This window comes from Rousettus aegyptiacus, unplaced genomic scaffold (assembly GCF_014176215.1).
Source record: "Rousettus aegyptiacus isolate mRouAeg1 unplaced genomic scaffold, mRouAeg1.p scaffold_m13_p_6, whole genome shotgun sequence".
Taxonomy (NCBI): domain Eukaryota; kingdom Metazoa; phylum Chordata; class Mammalia; order Chiroptera; family Pteropodidae; genus Rousettus; species Rousettus aegyptiacus.
The window spans coordinates 99,940,843-99,960,334 of NW_023416309.1; the positions used below are offsets into that span (position 1 = coordinate 99,940,843).

At 48.3% G+C, this 19,492-nt stretch overlaps 3 protein-coding genes across 3 annotated transcripts; 2 read left to right on the forward strand and 1 right to left on the reverse strand.

The window, feature by feature from the left end:
• Positions 1-229: 229 nt before the first annotated feature.
• On the forward strand, positions 230-3,114 carry RPL27 (ribosomal protein L27). The gene is made up of 5 exons (XM_016150950.2): positions 230-319; positions 555-637; positions 1,609-1,778; positions 2,810-2,920; positions 3,030-3,114. The coding sequence occupies exons 2-5, from the start codon at positions 557-559 to the stop codon at positions 3,076-3,078; spliced, it is 411 nt and encodes a 136-aa protein (XP_016006436.1). The 5' UTR covers positions 230-319; positions 555-556; the 3' UTR covers positions 3,079-3,114.
• A 121-nt stretch (positions 3,115-3,235) lies between these two features.
• On the forward strand, positions 3,236-12,466 carry IFI35 (interferon induced protein 35). The gene is made up of 7 exons (XM_016150943.2): positions 3,236-4,763; positions 10,591-10,707; positions 11,087-11,234; positions 11,308-11,414; positions 11,516-11,702; positions 11,798-11,904; positions 12,112-12,466. The coding sequence occupies exons 1-7, from the start codon at positions 4,743-4,745 to the stop codon at positions 12,301-12,303; spliced, it is 879 nt and encodes a 292-aa protein (XP_016006429.1). The 5' UTR covers positions 3,236-4,742; the 3' UTR covers positions 12,304-12,466.
• Positions 12,467-12,617: 151 nt separating this feature from the next.
• VAT1 (vesicle amine transport 1) lies at positions 12,618-19,190 on the reverse strand. The gene is made up of 6 exons (XM_016150942.2): positions 18,783-19,190; positions 15,804-16,011; positions 15,230-15,400; positions 15,036-15,125; positions 14,289-14,530; positions 12,618-14,144 (listed from the first exon to the last, which is right to left on the reverse strand). The coding sequence occupies exons 1-6, from the start codon at positions 19,188-19,190 to the stop codon at positions 14,061-14,063; spliced, it is 1,203 nt and encodes a 400-aa protein (XP_016006428.2). The 3' UTR covers positions 12,618-14,060.
• Positions 19,191-19,492: the final 302 nt, after the last annotated feature.

Sequence of the window (19,492 nt, forward strand, 5' to 3'; positions counted from 1 at the left end):
CCAAAGAGCAGCGAAGCAGCAGAGTCAAAAAGTTGAGCGCTTTCAAGCCTTGCGCTTCCCAGTGTACGCTAAAGACTACTTTTTGACCTTTATAAATTGCTGGAGCCACTAATAAAATTTGACTTGAGTAAATGAACGGCCAGGCCGTGCTTTCCCACAATAGCTTCTTTTCCCCTCTACCCAGAGTCTGAGCCCCACGCAAGAGGCGGGGCGAGGCCTGAGGGGCGGGACCGGAACTGAGATCATCTTTCTCCGGGGTGAAAGGTTAGCGGAAGAGTGGTTCTTTCCTTTCTGCTGTAGGCCCGAGTGGATGTTGTCGGTGAGTGGAGGCTTGGGGAGGGTCTTACAATCCGCTGCCATCCGCGGCCGGGGGGTCGAGTTGCGGGGCGGCGACGGGTACTTACAGTTCCTCTCTTTGTGGCGGCTTCGTAAGTGGGTCGTGTCCTGGGAGCAGGGCCCGCAGGACGGGGCCAAGACGACAGTGAGCGTAGCCTGAAGTTCCGGACTCGCAGCCTGCGCTTGCGGATTTCTAAGCGACCTCTTTTTATCTGCAGAAATGGGCAAGTTTATGAAACCCGGGAAGGTAGTGTTAGTCCTGGCTGGACGCTACTCCGGACGCAAAGCAGTCATCGTGAAGGTACCAGTCTCGCGAGCTTTTATACGGCATTTCCCAGGAATCTGGCCGGTTTCGGAGGGCGGGCACTCTTGGAATTCAAGAACTAGTTTTGGGACCTGAACTACTGAGCATTGCAGGTGGGGGTAGGGGTGAGTGCATAAGGGCTTTTGGAAGAGAAAGGAAAAACAAATGTGGTTTGAATTGGGTAGCTAATAGAACGCGTTCTCCACAAAAAGGCTTTAAATAATTGGACAGTGTTTGTTGAACGCTTGCTTGGTTCCTGGCCGGATTGATTGCCTTATAGGTGTTTTCATGTCAAATCGATAGGGGATTTCCTTTCTGCTACTAGGTTTAGATATGTTCAGTAATTCACCAGAGGTCAAACAGGTAATAAATGTTGCATCAGGGATTCTGTAAAAAGAGGAGAAATTGTTTCTGTTCAAAATGGTCACTTAGCATATTTTAGCACTTTCCTCTTTGTCTTCTGCCTACATCGTTCAGCCTCCTGAGATGTCCCTAAGCGCTGGCCCCAAACAGTAGTGCTTTTGGCTGTTTTGGGGACACCGATATACCCCCGGTTCCCCTTCTCTCATCTACCTGAGACTGGTTTTCAGAGTTAGGCTGCCAGTTTTGGAATCCTGCCTCTACCCCTTACTAGTAGTGCAATCGTGGAGGAAGTTAAGAATTGTAAAGTTCCAAGAACAGTGTTTGGCACACAGCAAGCACTTCATAAATGTTAACTTATTTTTAAATCTCTTACCCTCCCTGGAACCTCTCCAGAATCTTCCTGGTGGGAATGAACACTGCCCTTACCCCTACTATTTTTGGGGCATAGCACTTGGTGTCTGCTTTGTGGGTTTTTTTTCTGTATAATAGTGGGTTTCAGAGACCTGGGGGAGAGGTTATCTTTTTTAAAAATAACCCCGCTTACACCTTGCACAGGGCCTAATTGGGCCCTCAGTTGATAACAAATGTAATTCTTGCTCATTCAGAACATTGATGATGGCACCTCAGACCGCCCCTACAGCCATGCTCTGGTGGCTGGAATTGACCGCTATCCCCGCAAAGTGACAGCTGCCATGGGCAAGAAGAAAATTGCCAAGAGGTCAAAGATCAAATCTTTTGTGAAAGTTTATAACTACAATCACCTCATGCCCACAAGGTGAGCATTACAAGAATGGGAATAAAAGTCACTATTTCTTTAACCCCTCTCTGCACTGTTGAATAAGGAGACAGCCGTGTTGCCATTCCTGTGTGGGGAAGAAACATCGTTTTCTTTTTGTCACTTATAAAGTGGTTGTGATTTCTAGTCGTACCTCTTTCAGCCATCTTGGAGCCACGTTCCTATCATTTTCTGTGGTGATTGCGCTAACTTGGTGGAGCAGGATTGAAAAATCTCTCCCAAGCTTGCTCTTTAATGGTCTCTTTCACCTGAAAATTCTTTGTGCTGAATAAAGATTTGTTTCATTTGTTTGCATCTACAGTAAACACAGGCATAGGGTCTGGCCTGCCCTCTTCCATCCTCCACTCTCACAGATAGTTATTACAGGCTTTCACAAATGGTGAACAAATGAAAGCAAGTCTCCCTCAGTTCCGCTCGAATGCTGGGCCCTTTAGCTTCTGGCCTTTCAGAGTATTATTGCACAGCTCATAAACTTAGTAGGAAGATCATAAAGAAATATAAGATTTGAAAGAGTCCTGAACAATAATTAGCAAAACCCAGCAGCATGTGCCTTAAAGTTCTCTCTTGGGACTTCATATTTACACTTGGTTTGTTGACCTAAAATATAAAATAGCAGAGCAGTTTCTCAGGTTTTGGAAAGTGATGAGATTGAGGCAACTAACCACCCAGGTTTTGCACTGTCATATAATGAGACTCTGAGCCTGTGTAAGCAGAACTTAACAGCACTAAATACAATGGCTCTGAATGGAAAGCTAGCCACCCACTGTGATCAAAGTAGAGAAAATGTAATAAAGTGATAGTTCTTAGCTAGAAAATGAGTAATTCTATGTCACTGAGACTGTTAACATTGGGAATTTCCAAGGAATACTGTCAGGACTTTGGGACAGCTTTTGATGGTTGCTCCTGTGGAATCAGACCCTGACACTCCAGTGTCCCAGAAGGACTTGGGTAGCTATGTGAAGGCCCTGGCAGCATACAGGCTGATGCTACCTCTCCACCATTGTCCCCAGGTACTCTGTGGATATCCCTTTGGACAAAACTGTTGTCAACAAGGATGTCTTTAGAGACCCTGCTCTGAAACGCAAGGCCCGACGAGAAGCCAAGGTCAAGTTTGAAGAGAGGTAAGTAGGCTTTAGTGGTGGATGTTACAGTATGGTTTTACTAATTTCTCATGAAAGGAATTTTGTCTCTTTGTTCCTTTTCTCAATGATGTCCTTTTTTCTCTTCTAGGTACAAGACCGGCAAGAACAAATGGTTCTTCCAGAAGCTGCGGTTTTAGACCTTTTCTGTTTCAGTCATTAAAAGTCAAAAACTACCCCTTTGTCCGTTACGTGTATTATCAATTTTGGAAAGGAGAACGGTCATAAGATGAGAGACAATGGTTGAGGGAGGGGCTATGGGGAAATATAAAAGTTAATTTTGCCTTTAGAGACTTGCAAGGACTACGGTCCTTATCCTGGTAATTCTTTAATGATTTGGCTGTTCTCATTAGGTAAAGTGATCAGTACTACTGCACTGCTTCCCAAAAAAGCTATTCTTGGCATTTTCAGGTGCAGAATTTTTTGGCATCCCCGGCTTCGGCTCTACATAACTAGAGAACCTGAGCTACTCCTCCTACCACCTGCCTTGGACAACCAAAGGCCCCTTCGAGTGGGCACTGGCTACTTTGGATTAAGAACTACTAATCTGAAGTTCTCAAACCTTAGCACTGGTGGCTTGTCAAACCAGGGTGCCAGAGTCTCACCCTTTGACTTAGATTTAGTTGGTAAGAATTGCCAACAAGTCTGGTGATACTGATCTTCCAATGAGAACCACACCAGACGATACTGATGCAGCCCCAGAGCAGCCTTTCCTAGTGGGACCAGGCAGAGGTCAGTCCCCAAACAGCCTGGCTAGCACAGACTGGCAAGAAGGGGTGATTCTTGGAGCTTGGGATGCTTGTGACCCTGTTTTACTGATAAGACCAACTGAGCTCCTGCTAAGCTGCTAGACGGAACTAGGGTTCAGTCCTATACTTGTAAGCCTTGCACTTGGTACACTTCCACCCAGGATGGGGGGAGGGAGAGGGGAATAGAAAGGGGCTCAGTAAGTTATTCTTGGTGTAAAAACCTGTGTGCTTTCATTTGGGTCATCACAAGTATGGGGCATCTCTGTTGAGAAACTTAAGTAGCTTGTCAAGTCACAAATGGAACCAAATTTAAATCCTCCTTTGACAAAAATTTCAGGTTCTTTCCACTCTGCCTCAAGGCCCTAGTTCAAAGAATGTCCAACCAGGTTCGTTTACACGCTTCTGTTCCTAGGAGTGTAACCTTAGGCGAGTATATATATTTCTGTGTCAGAAATTTAGAAACTTACCTGTAAAATGGGAGGATAGAACCAAATTTACAGGGTAGTTGTGAAGATTTGAGTTTAATTCATGCAAAGCAGAACCAGTTTGGGGCAAGACACCTTTCAATAGATGCTATTACAATTTTGTGAACTTGAAGGGGCTCTCTGTCCTGGTGCCATTTGTCATTCAATTGTTTTATCAATGTCTGCATGTGCCCGCCATCATTCTGGACTCTAGGGAAATATCCATTAAGACAGCAGACAAAATTCTACCAATGGGCTTCTGCTGGGATTGATAGGGCATGAATGGTTGGGGCCAGAAATCGGTTTCCAGTTAATGGGGTATCTTTGAATCAGCTGGATGAAGTCTGCCAGACCAGGAAGACTCCTCCCAGGGGCGGGGAAACCAGCTGGGGGCGTGTGAGCATCGAAGGGCAGGGATTTCGCTGAAATGAAAGCGGAAGCAAAGAGCCTGTCCGCGGAACCGTCAGAATTGCCTTTCAGGTCCTGGGAGAGATCAAAGCCGCTTGGGAGAAACGAGTTTAGTCAGGGTGGGCTCTGCCACTTCGTGTCCAGCTCTGAATCCTCGGTGCTTGCCAACTAGTTACCAGGCCCATGTCAGTGACTCAAGATGAGGTAAGTGAGGAGGAGGGTGTTTGGGGTGGAAGAAGCTGGGCAACACTTCTCTTGGGTGGGAAACTACAGGGCTCAGCGGTTAAGCCTCTCCCCTGCCCATCTTAGAGCTGATGAGGTCTGGGGAGAAACCTGGGATTTCCTCTTCCCTATGGAGTTAGTCCCTAACCTACTGCCTCAAAGATAATTCGATAACCTGCACCTCAGGAGCACATGAATTCCTTATATGAATGTGCATTTTTCTTCCTAGTTTTCATCAGGTACTCAGAGGGTACTGTGGCCTGAAATGTTTGAAAATTGCTAAGGACAGTTCTAAACATTTAAGAAGTGCTCACACTCATCTCCTGAGATCTCCCCCAACAAATTATTTTCCTTCTGCTTGCAACTGAACTTAACCATGGGCCCTCCTCTGGGTCAGAGGAAGAAGTGTACCACCTCTGAGAACTGACCTTTTGCCTGTCTGCCGTGGTCCACCCTTTCCTGACCAGTGCATGCCCCTACTCATTCTGGACTAAGCTCTGTGAGGACTGGTTCCCAGTCTAGCCTGTTCACCATTATTCTCCAGTGCCTAGTACTATTCTTGGCTTGCAGGAGACAAACAGCTCTTGAGTGAATGAGTCTCACCACTCTCCAGTTTTTTCAGTCTTTCCTCCCCTAATACTACCCCATTTCAAATACACTGATTTATTTCTCACTTAAACCTTTTTCATTTGCCCATCAAATGTAAGAAGGAAGACCACAGGCTATCTAGAGCCAACCTGCCTGGTTCCAAATCCTGATTCTAATGTGGCCCCGGGCATGTTATTAGCCTCTCCTAAAGTTCACAGTGTAAGCCCCATTTTCTTATCTAAAAGATGGGAATGAAAGTAGCACCTCACAAGAATACCTACCTGCAGGAATTAAACTAGATAAGCTGTAAATTAATATAGTAAAAACTTAGCACACTGCTTGACACATACTAAGCGCTCAGTATATGTTCATTATTGTTAATATAATTGCTAACCTTTTCAGAACCCCAGGACCATCTTGTTTTACCCCTACCTCATGCCTACTTCTCGGCTAAAACTGCTCTTTTAAAGGGCCTTCACAGTTTAAAATGGAAGGAAGGAAAGAAGGAAGGTGGGTTCAGGAAACTTTTTGTTTTTTAATCACACGGAATTCATTATTAAGAGACAACATTTATTAATAACGTTTTGGTGTCTACCCAAAGTTTTTAATGTATTAATAAATATCCTTATTTATGGATATTTTATTAATGAATTAAAACTTTAAATCAACAGAATAGGGATCTTAATATAGTTTTAAATTCTGCTTTTTCGTCTTGTGAGCATTTTTCCACATCATATGTTCTTCATTAATATGTTTTTTAATTTTTACATAATATTTTATATTTATTTAGCTATTCCTCTTGTTGGACATTTCCTTCTTTTTGTTGTAAACAAGACTACAATAATAATCTTTGTACATGAACTTCTGACCATTTCCTTATAATAAGCAAGGCTGGCTTTTTGTTCCTCATCGAAGCTGTTCTGTTAGGGGCATTTGGCAGAGCTGCTGGCTCCTCCTCCTCCTTGAAACTCCTTCGCTCTTCACACCTCCCCTCTCCCTCGGGTTTCACTAGCCACTCCTCTGTACCTCCTTGTTCCCCCAACCTTAGTGTTGGATGCCCCAGAAATCAGCCCTACGACCTCTTTTCTATCTACACCCACCCCCTTGTTGCTCTCATTTAGCTTTGTGACTTTAAATCTCTCTGCATGAATAATTCCCAAATTTATACTGCTAGCCTGAATCTCTTCCCTGAATGCTAGATCAGATCGGTAGAGATAACTGCCACTATACATCTCTGCTGGGATGTCAGAGAGGGACTTCATACTTAACATGTTCAAAATAGCCCCCTAACTTTCTACCCCAAATCTCTTCCAGCCACAGTATTCCCCATTTCAGCAAATGTCTCTCCTTCCCTCCAGTTTCTCAGACCAAAAAGCTTAACGTCATCCCAGACTCTTCTCTTTCTTCTACATCCTATTTCCAATCCATTAGCAACTTTAGTCAATCTAGACTCTCGACTGCTCCTCACAACTTCCAATGCTGCCACCTGCTCCAAGCCACCAACGTTGTTCACCTGGACACTGTAATGGCCTCTTAAGTGGTCTCCCTGCTTGTGCCAACTCCCACATCTCTATTCACACAACAGCCAAGGAATCCTGTTAACATTTAAGGCTGCCTATGGTGTCCCCTCATGTTGAGTAAAAGGCCCTGAATGCTCCAACCCTGTTTCCTCTGTGACTTCATTTCCAACCAATTTCCCCTTGCTTCCTCTGTCCCAACCACATTGGCCTCCTTGCTATATTCTCCAAATACACCTGACAAACTCCTACCTCGAGGCCTTTGCATTTGCTGTTCTCTCTACGTAGAACTGTCCTCAACATGTATACATGGCTTACTCCTTCGTCTTCTTCAAGTGTGTGATCAGATATCTCAGCGAGGCCTATTCCGATCATCCTATTTAAAACTGTCCTCCAACATTCTCTGTCCTCCTTTCTCTGCTTTGTGTTTTTAACACTTATCACTAACATAAGGTATATTTGTTTATTTATTCTGCTTATTATCTGGCTTATCCTCTAGAATGTAAACTTCACAAAGAAGTTTTATCCGTTTTGTTTACTTCTGTGTCCCCAGAGGCTAGAACAGGGCCTGGCAGGTGGTAGATGCTCAGCTAATTGTTGAATGAGTAGGCAAATGAACAGTGAGTAAAAGCCTTTCTTGAAGCCCTATTTTTGCAGCTCCATTTCATCCCTCTTCCTGTGTGTCTGACACTACCCAATCCTGGCCTGGCCCTGCTTATCTCTGACCTGCTTATCTTCTCTATTCCTTCTCTGCATTCCTTTGTCTCTCCTGACCTCCGACCAGTCATCCTCAAAGATTACATTTTTAAAGCTCTGTCCTTCAGAGAGCTCTTCCGTCCTCTTGGCTTTGACCATCACCAAATGCTGTTCCATCCCAGAGCCTTATCCACCAAGTCCTCTTCCTGACCCTATGTGTCTTCAGTGGCCTTGGGTTTGATTTACTTTGACCCATTAGTTAAACTTGATGAATCTCTGGTTCCTCATCTATAAAAATGGGTCTTATTTAAATAGAAAATATGTAATATAGCATTTATTATGTGCCAAGCGCCACTGTTCCAAACAAAATGATATACAGGTGAAAACTGCTATTATGCACATTTTACCTGTGAGGAAAGAAAGGCACTGGAGTTAAATAACTTGAAGTAGTAAGAGGAGATGATGTAAGTCCCAGAGGTTTGGCCCCAGAATTTGCGGTCTTAACCGTTATGCTAAACTGCCTCCCAGTACTCCCGTGGTGAACATAGATAGCATGAGATTTTATCTTATGGGGTAGTGAGGTTCTAAACTCAGTGAGTAGGGCAGAAGAATGTATATAGTCGAAATTAACTTTAAATCATGAATTCATTCCTTAAGTATCCAGAATTTAAAATCTCTCAATGAGCTCGATGTAGAATAGATTGCAATTTTTTTTTCCAAATGGACATTGTCTTGCATTTAGAAACCATGTTATCATGTTATGTAAATAAAGAGTCTGTACAGTGGAATTCAAGTAAGTGACTACAGCCAGCCTGTGTTGTCTTTAAGAGGGTCCTGTAAAAGAGAAGTTTCAGTTGGGAGTTAGAGAAAGGATGGCCGTTTTGTGATACTTAAATGAAGTGGAGTCCAACTGTGCCTGGCACTTTTCAGGCCATCAGTAACCACTGGCTCTCTTTCCTTGCTTGCTGGGTCAGTGGCATTGTACCAAACTCTCAGACATCCAAGACTGCAACCTGGCACCATCTCTCCAGTTTTGTCCTCTCTGCCTCTTTGATACAAACATCCACAGAATCTGGGGGCTTTTCCTCATGAAATGTATTTCTCCACATGTGCTTCTTTGAGCCCACTGCTAGAGGCCCAGGTCAGCTCCTGCCACGTTGGTGGGAACTAGAACCACAGAGTCTGGGTTTGTTTTCCTCGCTCCACAATTCCTGCCCCAGTTCATCCTGTCATCACGCTGGGATCTCTTTTAAACACCAAGTCTATCACCTCACTCCCTCTTTCAGAAATCTTCACTAGTTCCCCATTCCTACTGATATCACATCTAAACACTCCTGCTGGAGTTATTCTTTAAATACTCTATGAAACTATTATTTATTTTTATTAAGCTGTTTATTAACTAGCATTGCCAATTACTAGATTTTCTTTTTTTTTCTTTCATTTTTTCGTCCATTTTAGATTTTCAATTATGTATGATTAAATCAAGATTTAAGGCACGAGTTAAAAGTAGATGGACTGAGGACTGAATCCAACCTAGTAATGTATTTCATTTTTCATATATTTTTTAAATTGAGCCATCTTTTTCAAATAAAAATCCAGATTTCTTATTTACCTTAAAAAGGGGAAGATCCATGTCAAAAAACCCGGTTAGAGCTGAGAAGAGGTAGCCACTTTAGTGGGGACATGCTCTCTCCAGTTTGTCAGAATCCGCACCACTCTATTATACTACACTGGCTTCCTTGACTCACTGATGTCACCTCTCTGACCCTTAGAGGCACTGCATCTGCAACCCCTTTGCGGAAATTTTAAGTATGAGATACCTTCCTCACTACTCATAAAGCAGCATTCTTTAAGTCCTAGTTTTCTTCTGCTTAAAAGAGTGAACTCACTAAATTTCTTCAGTGCCCTCTGTAATATGTTCCCGTCCTGTCATTCATTCAACAAACATTTGCTGAATGTCAGGGACTCTGCTGAACTGGTGATACAGAGACGACCAGGACAGAGTCCCATCTTCTCAAGCAAACTCACACTTAGACTCTGGGCTGACCTTTTTTATCAGCCTTCCGAACCACAGGGTGAACTCTGCCAGCTAACGTCTGCTCCAACTAACAAAGGTGCATTTATTCATATCTCTGGTTTCATTCCCCTGCCCATGTTGTCAGCTTTTTCTCTGGACCTGTTCCAAATCACACCCAGCCTGAAAAGCTGCTTGAGACAGTAGGAGGGGTGGCAGTCAAGGGACAAGCTGAGAGATGTCGGGTAAATCATTCCCCAATTCGGCTTGATTTTTTTACTGTAAAGCACAGATTAGCAGTTCAGAGTCAGACTGCATAGGACCAAATGACTTTGGATAAGTCACTTAACATCTCTGAGCTTTAGTTTCCTCATCTGTAAAAAAAGGATAAAAGGGTATATTTATCTTATAGGGTTGTTGGGAAAACTGAGTGATACAACCCATACAAAGGGCTTAGCACAGTGCCTGATGTTTAATTAGTACTTAATACATATCAGCTGATAGTATTATGACATTTTTTGCAACTCTAATTCCCCCCCCCCCCCCCATTTCTCCTGGAGGCCTCCCTGTGTTAACTCCTTTGGGACTGCCCCTCCTTCAAACTCCTGCTGTCCCCTGCAAGCAGTTCTGTGATCGTGCAGTTTTGGGTACTGTTTTCTACAGGCCTGAGGGCTAGACCCTTGTCTTTCACTGTCTTGTATCAGTCCCCCAGTACCTCAGTGTTCGATCAGTGTTTGTTAAACTCTAGGTATCAGTAAGGAACCAGTCATGCCTGCTACAAAAGCTCCTGCCCTTCAGAGAATGGCTAAGGCTACCTAGTCCTTAGCAGAGGGGGCCAGGACCAACCCAAAGCCGGGTAAAGGGGTTGGATTGTTCTTGAGCTGAGCATCAACTCCGCTCCTGGGGAGTCCAGAATAAGGTCTCCCTTCCCCTGGGCTTATTCATTCTCTAGAAAGGCAGGTGGAGATCTAGTTGTTCCCCTCTGTCCTAATAGGCACTCTTCATGGAGAGACAATTCCACATGCTTCAGGAGGAGCAGGCCAGACTAAAGATGAGGTTGCAAGAGCTGCAGCAGCTGAAAATGGAGCTCAGGAACTCCCCCCAGGACAAGGTAAGCTAGGAGAAGCTGTGTGGCTTGATAGAAAGCCGGATGACTCCTTAGTTTCACTCTTAGCTCTGCCACTTCCTTACTGTGTGACCTTAAGTATGTTACTTGAACACAATGCTCTGAACCTATTTTCTTATCTGTAAATGGAACTACCTATCTCACAAGCTTGTTTGAGGACAAACTAAGATCTTGTATGTAAAGCACCAGTACAGGTTTAACCTGCATGTGTCTACTCATTTATCCAGCTCTACTTCCAATAAATGTATTTGTCCCTGGCACCCAGTATCAATCACATGGAACTGGGGATACTTTCTTCCTGGGAGGGAGTGGGGAACTCTCCCACCCTTGAAGACTGCATCAGCTTCCCCTCCCCCATCTCCAGGTCCCATTCCTAATGCCTGAAGTCCCCCTCGTGTTCCAAGGACACATTCAGCAGGGCAAGGAAGTGCCCAGGTCTTTGGTTTCCAACTTACAGATCTGCTACCCTCTGGCTGAGGGCTCTGCTCTGGTCACCTTCGATGACCCCAAGGGTGAGCTCTCCGGGGAAGCCTTGGGAGGGAGGCTGGGAGGCTTTCTAGAAGTGACCCTGCTCCCCCCACCCAGTGGCCAAGCAGGTTCTACAACAAAAGGAACATAAGATCGACCTGGAGGAGTGCCGGCTGAGGGTGCAGGTCCAGCCCTTGGAGCTGCCTGTGGTGACCACCATCCAGGTATAGAATGGCAGGGTCCTGGGACATGCAGGGGGTGCTGTGCACCTGGGCATGGGTGAGTGGGGGAGTGCCTGGGACCACTCCTTCTTGTCTCCCCCTAGGTGTCCAGCCAGTTAAGTAGGCAGAGAGTGCTGGTCAGTGGGTTTCCTGCTGGGCTCAAGCTGAGTGAGGAGGAGCTGCTGGACAAGCTGGAGATCTTCTTTGGGAAGACGAAGAATGGGGGTGGTGATGTGGAAATCCGGGAAATGCTGCACGGGGTTGTCATGCTGGGCTTTGCTAAGGATGAAGGTAAGGACCCCACTGGGGAGATTAGAACAGATGCATCAGGTCCCAGGGGAGGAAAGCCCATGATGCTAAAGGTCCACCCTACCCTGTTCCCACAGTGGCCCAGCACCTGTGCCAGATTGGTGAGTTCACAGTGCCACTTGGTGGACAGCAGTTCCCTCTGAAAGTCTCTCCCTACATGAGTGCGGAGATCCAGAAGGCTGAGGTAAGTAGAAGGTGCAGAATGGGGTCACCTGTCTTCCCCTGTCTTCCCCACCAGAAACTTGCCCAAGGAAGTATCCAAGCCCCCAAACTCCACTGACCTACCCATTGCCAGCTTCTCCAGTCCTCCTGCCCCTCCCATGCTCCCATGGGCACTGCCTGCCCCAACCTCTGTCATGAGCCTTTGCTCATCTCCCGGCTCCTTTTCCAGATCAGATCCCAGCCAATGCCCCAGTCGGTGCTGGTGCTCAACATTCCTGATGTCCTGGATGGCCCGGAGATGCATGACATCCTGGAGATCCACTTCCAGAAGCCCACGCGTGGGGGAGGGGAGGTAGAAACCCTGACATTCGTGCCCAAGGGACAGCGAGGCCTAGCGGTCTTCACCTCCGAGTCTGGCTAGATAGAAGCTTGCCTTTCTCATCACCCACCACTCCTCTGCCCAGGTTCTAAAACCAGGCTGGGGTCAGGTGCACACAGATGAAAGAGATCATGCTGGTCAACAGCAAATAGGGACTCCTTGTTGTAAAACGCTGCCCTGGAACAGTAAAGGTGCCTGCATGGCGTGCTTGTTCTCATTTCATTTTTTGAAAGGAAACTTGGATTTGGGCATGGAAGAGGCTTGCGGGGAGGGTGGAAACCCTAATCCTCCACTATCAACACTGGTCTTCCACCAGCTCACCTGCTCCTCCACTCTCAGAAGCAACATCCAGGACCCAGGGTTTGGATTTTTATTAACACAAACACAAAGGCAGCTTCGGTAATGGGGTGGGGTACACAAAAGCAGAAGTCGCACTTCATACCTTTTAGGCCTCATTTAGACAAAGAGGCTGAGCCCCTCCCACCCGCCTCCCATTGGCATTGGTCTGGGCAGTAACCCTCCCTAATTCCAGCTCAGAGAGAAGAGGGAGATACACCCCTACCCCAGGAAGTTCTCCCTTTGGTTCTAGTAGCCCAAGTTCTATACCCCCCTTTACTCCCCTGCTCCATCTCCCCATCCATGTAAACGAAGTTTGGGGCTGAGTCTGAAAAGCTGCCTCCCTGCTCTGAGAAGGCAAGAGGCCTTCCATGACTGTGTGGGGATGTGCTTTAATTTTTAATTTGGTCCCAGGACAAGAAATAGATAGCATTGCCTCTTGGAGCTCTGGCTGGTAAATATCACACTTATCTGCAAGGCTGAGAAAGCTTCCCCACCTTTCTCCTCAACCATCCATAGAGAACTGACAGCCCCAGAGACAGGAAACAGCAAAGACCCCAGGTGGTTACAGGCTGGCCTCCCACCCATTGGCACACACAGATTTTTGGTAGTGTTGTGGGACTGGGGAGCAGCAAAACCCCAGCTCCACCAGAACAAGGAAGGCACTGGGGAGTACAGGAGTAGAGAAGGTGTGAGACAGGGACCCCCCCCACACGCACACATACAGAAGCACAAGTTTTCCATGGCTAAGGCACTGAGAACAAATCCAGAGAACTCAGTGAAGGAAGGGGAGGTCTGTGTCCCTCCCACAGAGTCATGACCTAGGGGAGCAGGTTCCTGCCCCTGTTGTAAGAGGCAACCTTGGTTAAGAGTAGCAGTAAACCTGGAGGTGGAAAAAGCCCAATTGTGCTTAAGAACTTGGGGACAAGAGGATGAGGCCATGCAGTGAGGCAAGGGAGTTCAGAGGTGGGCACTGGCCAGCCTGGGTTGAAGGGACATGCTGGACTCACACAGATTGGCCCCATATCCTGAGCTGACATTTTACTTCTTTGGGGAGGTGGTGGGGCAGGAGGGGAGATGAGGCAGAGGCGGAAGCACGCAGAACAGAATGGGAAGGGACTGGGTAGCCTTGGCACAAAAGCAGCACAGCAGGCCCGGGGGAAAGGGTGGGGTCCGGAAGCAGCCGGCCTCCCTCTAACCCTCCCTGTCCCCTTGGCAGGGCCCAGACATCCAAGTGGTCACTTCCCAACTTCTTCAGAGGGAAGGAAAGAGGGAGGGGGCAGCCCTGACTAAAGAGAAAGAACAGGGGGGTGGAGGGGGAAGAGGTCATCACCACGAAGACAGTTGGGGGAGAGAGGGCAGAGCATTACGGTAGAGGATGAAATTCAAGGGTCTGCTGGCCAGCAGAATGTGGCTTCCCAGCTTCTCTCTTCCCAGGTCCCGAGGGTCTCCCAGCCCCCGCCCTAGTTCTCCTTCTCTGGCCCAGGCACCAAGATGACTTTGCCCACATTCTTCTTCTCCTGCAACTGCCTCATGGCATCCGCCACCTGGAGAGGAAGACAAGACTGCTCCCACTGCCATCCAGCGCCTCCAGAGAGCCAGCTTAAAGGAAGAATTCTATCCCTGGGACCCCAGCCTTCACAGGTCCAGGTCTTACCCAGGCCCTCCCTGCAGAGCCATCACACACTCACCTTCTCGAAGGGCCACACAGAGTCAATGTGGGGTTTGATGTGGCCCTGGTTGTACAGAGCCAGGAGGCGGGCCACCACACCACTGACCAACTCCCCCTCGTCATTCAGGGAGGCCAGGTAGAAGCCACACACAGCCCGGTTGGCTGGTAACAGCTGCAGAGCTGTCACACTGAACTGATTCCACCATGTGCGTGCCAGGGCCATCAGGTTCCGCTTGGTGCCTGTCAGCATGTTGGCCATTCCTGAGAGACAAGGAGACAGTCTGTGAATCCAGGTGCCAGGCACATCCATATGTGTCCAGATCCATGCTCATTTGCCCACTGTGGGCCCCTTATAATTATCCACACCAGTGCCAGGGAGTGACAGGATAATTCCCCACGCTCAGGCTACCAGGCCCAAAAGGACTCTAGGTGACTTGAAAATGGTTCTAATCTTTGTTTATATATTTTTAAATGGAAATGAAGTTTGCGCAAGAATCTCAGGAGGGTAAAACAGAGGAAGGCAGACTGGTTGATTTTGCATCAGGAATAATTTCCAAACAGGAACATAGAATTTATTATGACTTGCATGAAAGGCTGTGAAAACAGAATGACGGTAGCTGTGCAGCAGCAATCTGAATGCAACACCCAGGTCCTGACACTCTAGAGCACCTGAGTCCCTGCCCCTTCTTCACTCAAAAGCCCTGGGGCCCTATATCCCACTCTGCTTCTCCTAAGTCCTCCTCTCCTTTCTGGCCCCCTGACTTACCATAGATGATCACTTTGCCCATTGGTTTGAGGAGGTTGTAACCCTTGGCAGTATCTGAGCCACCTAGAGGGTCCATGACGATGTCCACTCCTGTCATAGAGTAAGGAGGGCCAAGAACAATATTAGAACCCACTAATCTGGAGACCCCCTCCCTACCTCATGCCACCCTACCCCTTCCCATACCCTGACCCCACCTTTGGGGGAGATCTTCTTGATCTCATCTGCATAGTCAGTCGTATGGTAGTCAATGGGGTATGTGACCCCATTCTCCCTCAGCACCTCGTGCTTGCTGGCCGAGGCCGTTCCGAACACTGTCACATTCTCCACTGTACGGCACAGCTGCAAGGCAGCCATACCCACACCCCCTGCAACAAGACACTTTCATAAGGAAAGGATAGGATATAGAGTCACCGAGCTACCACTCTTCATTCTTGCCTCTCAAGGACCCAGCCCATCACCTTCAGTTTGCCCGGGCTCCTTTGGAGGCTTTCTCCCCTAATCCCATGTCCAATTTCTATGATTGAGGATTGGGGGGAGGGTGGCTGGCAAGAAAGGGATGCTGGGTGAGGGCATGTTGCTATGGATAGCACATCAGGCTGGACCTGGTGCCTGAATGTTGCCACGGCAACAATACTGCAGAGGCCTCTGGGCACCATAGGCCAAGGCAGCCTGTTGCCATGACAACGGTGGAGACCTGCTGCAGGGAAGGGGCCTAGAAGGAAATCTAGGTAGGGTAAGGAGTGGGGATAAAGGGAAGGGGCCTGTCACCTGCAGCCATGTGTACCAAGACACTTTGGCCAGGCTGTAGGTTGCCGAAGTCAAAGAGGACCATGTAGGCTGTGATGTAATTGACCAGCAAGGCAGCAGCTTCCTCAAAGGTCATGGCCTCAGGCATCAGGTAGGTATTGGTTGAGGGCACAGTCACCTCCTCCTGCCACATGCCTGACCGGATAAACACCATCACCCGGTCCCCTACCTTGAAGAATGGAAGAAGAGCATGATTCAGTCACTCATTCACTCACCCATTAGCAATGTGGGACCTTCCGCTATGTACAAGGCCCTCTTTCTAGTAATACAGTAACAGCAGAAGCAGCAGTAGTAGTCATAATGATGATAATGTCATCAAAAACAATAACTTACCTTTATTGAGTGCTTACCAAGGTACAGGCCCTATTTTAAGTGATTTATATATGAAGTCTCAACTAATCCTTATGCCTGCTCTTTGAGGTAGATCCTATCCTTATCTCCATTTTACAGATGTTAGACTTTCCTGTTGTGTAAGGTCCCTGGTGCAAGAAGCTTACATTTAAGGCAGTACGAAGTATTGTTGAAGAGATCAAACTGCTTCTGTTAAAAAAAAAAATAGGTTCTATTGTTTACTGACAGTGTCACCTTGGGCAAATAAAAAATTACTTAACTTTTTGAGCCCCAGTTTTCCTATCTTTAAAATAGGGCAGTTATGAAGATTAAGTGGCAAAAAAAATTCAGTGATTTTTTTTTAGCCCAATGTCAGCCACATAGTAGGCACTTAGTAGGTTTAGCTAATAATGATAACAAATAATGACAATAACAGTAGCAAAGAGAGGAGGTCGCTAATCCAGTAACTGAAGGAAGAGGGAGGGAGTATGTGGTACCTGCCTTATCACAGCACAGGTAAAGGTCTCTGAGCAGTTAGAGCTGGGTGTGGTCACCTCAGGAGAAGTATCTGAGCCAGCACTGGGGACCAAGAAGACACCTTCACCCAGAGATGGGGGAAGGGTTGTGGATAAGGAGAGCCACACAATCCTACCCACCAGGAAAAGATATTTTCCTCACTCTCAGCAACCTGCAGGTGAGCCTTATAGGAGAGAAAGGGAGAAAACAGAACCCTTCCTCGCAGCTTAGCAACTGGAGTCAAGGGGAGGACAGGGGAAAGGGGGCCTTCTCAGGAGAAAGGCCTGTCCTCCCTCTCTAAAGAGCACAGAGAGGGAGGTATGAGTGCTGTTCTGGGACAATCCCGGTCTGTCTTGGTTCCTGCCAAGAATTATGGGAATTCTGTAAACTAACCAGACTTGGGATCCATGAAGAAGGAGGATGGGACTCCCCTACACACCCTTTTTCATGTTCTCAAGGCCCCACACTCCACTGAGGAAGACTTCTGAGGGCAGGCTGGGATCTTTCCCTGTAAGCACTGTTCTGAGATGAGGTCTAGGGAATGAAAGCATTCCACCCCAGGACTCAGGACTAGCAGACTCAGCAATCACCCTGAAAGCCTGGGAAAAATGCAGTGGTCAGTCTGGGTGGTGGCCAGGCCCATATCTGGCCCCGACAAGGCTCACCACTTACCCAGGTTAATGCCCACCCCTCAGCCCATCACAGAGCAGGGTCGTCCCTGGAATACTGGGAGGCAGAGAGGGCTCTCCCCAGAAAATCCAGCCTCTTACAATCAGATTCTTGCCCTGGACAGGATATCCTGTATTTACTAAGCGGAAAGTGTGGGGAGGAGAAGTTAGGTGGGTGACCTTCAGCAGTAACTCCAATAAAAAAAATTAAAAAATTCCTCTTAGCACCTTCTCAAGAGTAGGATTATTTAGAAGTCAGTGGAAAGGGTGGAGCCAGAGCTGAATCCAGAAAAAAAGCCCTTTAAAGAGATGTTCGTATGTACAAAAAAATTCAAGAATTCCAGCTCTGAGATCTGGGACTGGCAGGTCAGGTAACAGGAAGGCTGCATCTTAAGAGCCTCTCTTGCAGGGACCTGATTTGAAAGGAAACTCCTAAACAAATGACGTGCAAAGGCTCACCCAAAGTTTCTCAAAAAGCTGGTCATTTGGAACTTTCTGGTGTGGCCAAGATTAATGATAAACGAAAAAGAGAAACAGCCTGGCAGAGCTGGGCCAACCTGCTCCTGGTGCCACACCTCCAACCCCAGATCAAATGGGCACTGCCACGGTTTCTGAGGGTCCTCCACAAGGAAGGCAGAGGCGGGTTCTGACCGCCGGAACGTTCCCAAGGGCAGACCCGGGGTCGTGGCCCTACAGCGGAGTCACCGGAGGAGCAGATATTGCAGTCACGGGAGACAGAGTCCAAGACAAAGATTCAGAGACCCAATCTTTCCCCCTCCTCGCGCCTCCCTCCCGACCCCCTCCCCCCCAAATCAGACTGGCAGTGTAGGGCCGGTGGAGGGATGGCGGCAGGCTCCCTTTTCTCCAAGATGGGCGTGTCTCGTCTCTTGGCCTTGCTCTGGGAGGGGCCGTCTCACACCCCAACAGACCACGGGGCTGCATGTGACTAGGGCTCTGGCACCGCCATACGCCCCCGCCAAATCTCGAATACATAGCTTCTCAAGCTCCCTCGGGGAAAGAGGCACAACCGTCATTCAGGTTCAGAGACCACAATTACCCGGGGAGTATTTGGTGGGCAGGGGTACAGGTGTGGTTTTCCTGGGGATTGGGGTGGGGTGTAGGCCATTGTACGCATGCGCGTGGGAAGCTTTATTGTTTTTCCCCACACACCCACCATCGCAGCTTCTGGGCGGCGGCCACAGTTACAAATGGTTGGGAAAGGGGCGATAACTCCGTCTCTACCCCTCCCCCCAAATATAAATCCAGTTCTCCAGGAGCCTCAGAACCAGGCTGCTTTTCTACGCTTTCCATACCCTTCAACCTCAGATCGTGGCACATTCCCCAGCCCTGCCACACCCCTCTAAGTCCTGCCCCCACTGCCCCTTGGCCTGCGCAGCCTCTCTCTGCCCTGCCCTGGCCCGCTCACCATACGGTCATTGACGCCCTCGCCCACAGCAATCACGACTCCGGCGCCTTCAATGCCCGGAGTGAGGGGCGGCGGCGGCAGCCGGTCATGCAGCCCCTGCCGAGCCAGAAGGTCAGAGAAGTTGAGCCCGCAGGCCCGGACGCGCAACGTCAGATGGCCGGGCCCAGGGGCCGGGGGCGCGGCCGGCCGGGTCTGCAGCTTCAGCTTGTCGTAGCCTCCGAATCCTGTGAGCATCAGGCAACGCAACTGCGGAGGCGACGCGGCGGCGGCCTCCTCAGAGGCCTTGGGTGGCTGGGCATCACTGGCTGCTTTAGCATCCGGGGGCTGCGAAGAGGCGTCTTCTCCGGCCCCAGCCTCAGCTGCTGCCACCACGACGGCTGCCTCTGCTGCTTCTTTCTCGGCTGACATGGCTGGGAATCCTGACGTGCGCACACAGGAGGACCAAGTATGCACAGCTGGGGAGGGCGGGGCGCGCGTCCGGAATTGCCGCGGCGCCAGTGTTGGAACCGGAGGGGCGTGGCGCCGGCCGGGGGCGGGGCCTAGCGCGCTGACTTAAAGGGCCAGGGCCACAGTAAGGTAGCTGCAGACACGCGAAAAGCGGGCACAGGGAACGTCTTGGGTCAGACAAGCGCAAGGGCCTTCTTGATTTAATTATTTATTTATTCATAATAAACCTTATACAAGTTGAAAAAATATGTGGAAGGGCAGTC